Source organism: Nylanderia fulva, unplaced genomic scaffold (genome assembly GCF_048542155.1).
Source record: "Nylanderia fulva isolate GAGA-0341 unplaced genomic scaffold, ASM4854215v1 Scaffold227, whole genome shotgun sequence".
NCBI lineage: Eukaryota > Metazoa > Arthropoda > Insecta > Hymenoptera > Formicidae > Nylanderia > Nylanderia fulva.
The window spans coordinates 74,107-80,457 of NW_028190291.1; the positions used below are offsets into that span (position 1 = coordinate 74,107).

Here is a 6,351-nt window from a genome sequence, read left to right on the forward strand (position 1 = left end):
ATAGAGAAGAGTATATATCTCCTTCCTTAATCGTGAACATTTCTTTCAACACAATCATCGTTTATAAACAACGAAATGAAAAAAGTGATTTGTATTTTGACATTACTCTGCGCAGTTTATGTAAGTTCTGTCAATTCAGTGTAATCATTTCTTTGACTAAAAAAAGAAACAAATAATTTAATTCAATCATTTTAAAATAAGACAAATCAAATAAAAAACAATTGCCATGTTTAATTAGTAAACTAAAAATCTTTTTCAGAAATTATGATGTATTAATAGAAATATCACATATAAAAATCAATTTTGTAGCTTTAATTTGACCTATTTATAAAAATTGTTTAAAATTTATTTTTAAATTTAATTTCTTTATGCAATATCTTTAAAAAAATATCGAAGCTATTCTTAAAAGTATTTCACTTTTCGAAAAGCAAATAAAGCAGATTCTACAAGTCAAACTCAATGATCTGAGGATTCGGACTTTGTTTAAAGTTAATAATATTCTCAATTCAACATTCGAGAATATCAAGGTGCATATTTTGTCCAGATAATGAGAAGACAAATGCATATGTTATATCATAAAATATAAATGTTTTAAATTATAATGAAAACATTGAAAACTTGCATTTATTTTTAGAATAGATTTTTATGAAAAATATGTTCAATTATTCACATATGACAACAAAAATACATTTGCATATTTATTATCTTTTCAGTTATCTATCGAGAAGGCGAAAAAAGAGAGTAAAAAAATTAATGAATGTTATAATTATGCAAAGCATAATTTGGAAACGAGGAAAGACAATACAATTGCTGAATTGGAGACGTACATCCAATATGGAAATAAGACTATGGAAGCCCCATTAAAGAACGTGGCAAACAATATTAAGGTAACTATTTATTTTAATACGTAAACGTATATATTTAGAATTATAGTGAAATATTGATTTTATTAATTTTAATTAATTTCAATCAACTGATAAAAATTATACTTTAAATGTTAATAAAATAACTTTAGTTGCTTGCATGTATTTATTTTACACAGAGAACAATATGACCTGTATAATTACGTTATAATGAATATGATAGAGAAATCATTTTTTTATAATATCTTTCAGGTAATAAAGACGTTACTGACCAAGTTAAACGCTATCATTCCGAAATGTTACTCTTCGAACTATATCAAGATGCAGAGCTGCATCGCGATGAATCTTGCTCGAACTAAATTGTCGTTAAAAGATATTGATAGTAATGCCATAACGTTAATAAATACCGGGGCAACCGAGTATATAAATACAATTAGAGAAGTGAAAAATAGCATGATAAAGTTTGTCGTTGATATCCGCATTTTCAACACAAGTATCATTGTTCGTATTAATGGTTGCATAAAAAATGCATTTACAATCTCATATCAAATAATTTCAAATCCATTGCCATTTATTAATTCTTTATGTTGAAATTTTTTAATAAAATGAGGAAAAGTCTTATAGTAATTTTAAAAAATTTGTGTTATCTATATAAATATTTTTTTCATATTTTTTTACATTTTATTCCTTTAGTATATATATTTATTCTTAATTATTAATCTAAAAATATTCGATATTTGATTTTTAAAACAGACATGGCAATGTTCTCAACTTTCAAATAAATAGCTCATCAAAATAAGCAACTCATATCATTAATTATAATCGCCATGGTCATGATTATCTTTAATTATATACATGTGCATACGTATATATATGCGTATATATATATACATATATATATATATATATATATATGTAATATGTATATATATGTAATTACATATGTATGTAAATTATATTTTCTCGTCCGCGGCCACGTTCGCGACCACGTCCGCGACCAGCTCGCGACCATCGAGCGGGTCTTTGTTTTACTGTAAAACAAATAAAATTTACATATAAAAACATATATTTACATTGGTTATTTTTATATTTGTTTCTAAAATAATTCTTATTTTTATTTTTTACTTACGTTGTATATTATCCTTTTCTTCATTTTCAACCACTACTGCAGGCTGTGGTGGTTGCGATGGTTGAGCAGGAGCAGTTTTGCAAACCGGAGTTGGAGCATGAACAGGAGCAGTTGTGGAAACATGAGTCGGAGCATGAGCAGGAGCTCCGTTGGAAGTTGAAGCTGGAGCAGTAGCTGCAGCAAGAGCCTGCTTTGCTGCAGCTAACTGTTCCTTTAAATCTTCTAACTCAATTTTTGTGAGCTCCAAATCCAAAGACGTACTGAACTCTTCACTCGTACCAGCGCCCTAAAAATCAAGAATAAAAATAAAATTGTAATCTCTCTCTCTCTCTCTCTCTCTCTCTCTCTCTCTCTCTCTCCCCTCTCCCTCTCACCCTCCCTCTCTCTCTCTCTCTCTGTGTGTGCGTTAAAATATAAATTTACTTACCTCTTGTATCCTCGTTTTTTCTTTATTCATTATTTTTTTTTATGAAATCTTGTCGTGTACGTGCCAGACTTGCGAGATCACAGCGTGAACTTCGATAACATAAGAATGTTGATTGCAATGTATACTTACCTAGCTAACGATAACGATTCAAACAAAAGTCCTGGTTCTTGTGCTGATCACACATTGTGCCGCATGCTTCGTAGTGTTCGATTGTCAAAATTATTTTGACAGTTTCAAGTCAAAATTGGTTAAGGTGTTGAAAGAGTGTAAATTGTGCAGAAATTTTATGAAGAATAAGGTAAATAATAATATTATATATAATATATATATATATAGTGTTACGTCCCTGGTTTACATCCCCTGAGCACCTTCATCCCTTTTCATCTCCTAGGAGGGTTGTTTATAGACAACCGGCGTTCAAATGTTTTGGGGCGCCATGATTAGATTTGGTCTAGCTGTCGCACCGAGCGGACGCTTACGAGACCGATGGGCATTTTGGCCTATTATATATTGTATTTCTTAGCTTTATTGTATTGGGTCGTTTCATTAAAACTCCTTTCCTCATTACGAGAATTTATTCATTCCGGACGCGAGTGAGAGTGTGAGTGACATCTTTTTGTGAGACAGCGCAAGAGACGTCGCGAGGACGTAACAATATATATAAATATATATATGTGTGTGTATATGATTATATATATGTAAACATATATATATATATATACAATATATGATTATATAATTTTTTGTTGATTATATATAAATATAAAATATATATTTAATATATATATATATATATATATATATATATAATACTAATATATATTATACTATTTCATTTTTATACGTATTATTAATGTTATGTATTTGCTGTATATTTAGCCAGCTCTTGAGCAGTCGAGAAAGAGAGAGAAAGAGAGGAAGGGAAGAAGAGAAAAGATAGAAAGAAAAAAAGAGAGAGAAAGAAGAGATCGACATACCAAAAAAGGTATAAGGTGCTTTTTATTTAGCAACATAAGTCACAAGCGTGATTCTATCTTTGTTTCTCCATTCTACGAGAATAAAGATAGATAGATGCTTGTTTCGACTTGTGTGGTAAATAATAATATTATATATTATATATATATATATATATATATATATATATATATATACATATATAATATATATAATATATATATGCAGGGTGTTAAAAATGTGTCGCATTTGCTCAGCAACATTCGGTAGAGAATAAAAATCTAAGGATAAGAGCCGATCGCGGAAGACAGTGCGTTATCCCAACGAAACTAAATTTTTTTGTTAGAATTAAATAACTGTGCACAAGGCACCAAATTTTACTTGGTCACTGCCAAGATTTTAAAATATGAAATAATCTCATATATATTTGAGATTTAATTTCAATAATCCTTTAACCCACCTATGGAAATAAATAAATGCAAGAGAAAAATATAGATCCAATAATCGCTGAATCGGGAATCGAACCCGAGACCTTTCGCTTGCCGGGCGACTGCTCTTCCAACTGAGCTATTCAGATCCTTTGCAATGTGACATGTCTCATACTCATATGTAACGCAATTATATTGTTAAATTGGAAATTATAATATATTGATGTTATCCCAGGCAACGTATAAAAATAAGATGCTAGCAATCAATGCTGGTTCTTTGCTAGGAGTATGAATTAAATATTTGAGTAACTAGCATGACGTTAACATTTTGTCGTAATCAAATGCTCAGCTAAAAAAGAAACATATCAAATAAGCATTCTATTAACAAAATGTTAGCATATGTTTTCAGTTTGCTAACAGATATAAATATGCTGCTATCATTATGTCAGCGTTAATTGTCAACATCTATTTAATTCTAATGCCAGCATAATGTTTAAAACGTGCAATGTTTCATTTCCGACATCAAATGCTAGCAAACAATAGCACAATGGACGACATAGATGCGTAGCAAGATGGTAACATTTTTATTAGCAACATGAAAGCAACTTGTGTTCTCACTGGTTATCTGGGATGTCACTGTTAGCTTGTAAAATGTATAAAAAGGTGTTGAACATATACATATATATAACTTTTTATAGTAAATATTGCGAGGAATCAATTTATATAAGAAAAACTAAGGTAATTCTATTTTGAAAATATAAGTGACCTTTAAATAATCTTGAAAATCGCCGTTTAAGAAAAAGTCTGTGTCAACTTTTTCTTTTTCGAAATCCTGCAACTTTTGTCTAAATTTAATAGAAAATGTATAAAAATGCTCGACATTAGTACACACACACACACACACACACGCGCGCGCGCGCGCGCGCGTACACACACATACACACACATATGGGTATATTTATATAAATAGGGTACTTTAGGAGGAATGATCAGGATTCTAAGATATGATTGTACACATCATTTTAAGCAAAGAAGTTTAGATAAACATGTTTAATAATTGTTCTATTCTGGTCATAAAAATACGTATTTAGTCTAAGAACGTATCTATTTATTAACTTATTAGAATGAAATTGTATGAAACATTTTTTAAGCTTACACTTTTAAATAATTATTATAATTTTGGCATGAGTATATATATGAGCCATTCTATAATTATATCAGAAACCAAAAAGTTTAAACTAATAGGAAATGGTAAAAGTTTAATATAATTATTGTTTTATAGTTCGGTTCTTCTAAGTTAATAAATGTATTCGTTTTTAAACTTGAATATGTTGTATCTTTATAACTACCCAGAATCCAAAATAGGATACATGTTTATATTAACATTTTTGCTTAAAATGATGTGTGCATACAGTTATGTCCTAGAATGCTATACGTTTAAGGCCATTCCACAATAGGTTGCAAATGTTCTTGTTGCAAGTTGACAATTGCGGATTGACCAATCAGCTGACAAGTTGCTTTGCTCTGATTGATCAATTCGCAATTGTTAATTGGCAACAAGAACATTTGCAATTTATTGTGGAATGGCCTTTAAAAGTATACTTCTAAATGAATCTAATAAAAAATTTCTCAATAAAGTAACAAGCTAGCAAATTATAACATAAATGTTATAATTTCCCATTTAACAATGTAACTGTTACATATGTATAAAGTATGTTACATTGGAGTTATATTGTCGAGTAGTTTGTATCTATTCATATATTATAATTATACATTTCAATATCATTTGTAATGTATGAATAGACGATATATTTAAAAGAAATACAATTTAGGAAACTTATAAATAAAGTTTGGAAAATTGGGGTTTTATCGAATTTAATTATTTTCAATGTATTCAGATTTACTAAGTTAAATGCCGCATCTCGTACATAGAAAAATAGAATACTGGCAACATTTCCTTGCCATATATATCTTTATGTAACCAAATTAAAATTTAAAATAAAATTACGCTTTTATTTAAGAAGACGTGCAAGAAGATCAAGAAAGAAGAAAAAAAGATCAAGAAAGAAGAAAAGAAGATCGAGAAAGAAGAAAAGAAGATAAAGAAAGAAGAAAAGAAAAAAATTATAAGGCTGCTGTGCGCCTGTTGTGTTTGTAAAAAAACGACTACTGTGCGCCTATAAAAAGTGGCTGCTGTGCGTCCATACAAGGCTGCTGTGCGCCTAAAAAAAAGTGGCTGCTGTGCGCCCATACAAGGCTGCTGTGCGCCTAAAAAAAGTGGCTGCTGTGCGCCTATAAAGAGTGGCTGCTGTGCGCCTATAAAAAGTGGCTGCTGTGCGCCTATGAAAAGGAGCTGCTGTGCGCCCATACAAGGCTGCTGTGCGCCTAAAAAAAGTAGCTGCTGTGCGCTTATAAAGAGTGGCTGCTTTGCACCGATAAAGAGTGGCTGTTTTGCGCCGATAAATTATTACATATTTCAAAAAAATATATATAAATAATAAAAATGTCTATAAAGACAAAAAGATATAGAATTTTATCTCCTGAGGATAA

The 6,351-nt window shown here is 30.1% G+C and overlaps 1 protein-coding gene across 1 annotated transcript; it reads left to right on the top strand.

The window, feature by feature from the left end:
* Window positions 1-386: 386 nt before the first annotated feature.
* On the top strand, window positions 387-1,454 carry LOC146723150 (uncharacterized; the record flags this gene model as incomplete). Its single annotated transcript, XM_085483005.1, has 3 exons — window positions 387-527; window positions 714-887; window positions 1,116-1,454. Coding segments are annotated over 3 exons (654 nt in total), but the record flags the coding sequence as incomplete, so codon positions are not given.
* Between the last annotated feature and the right edge of the window lie 4,897 nt (window positions 1,455-6,351).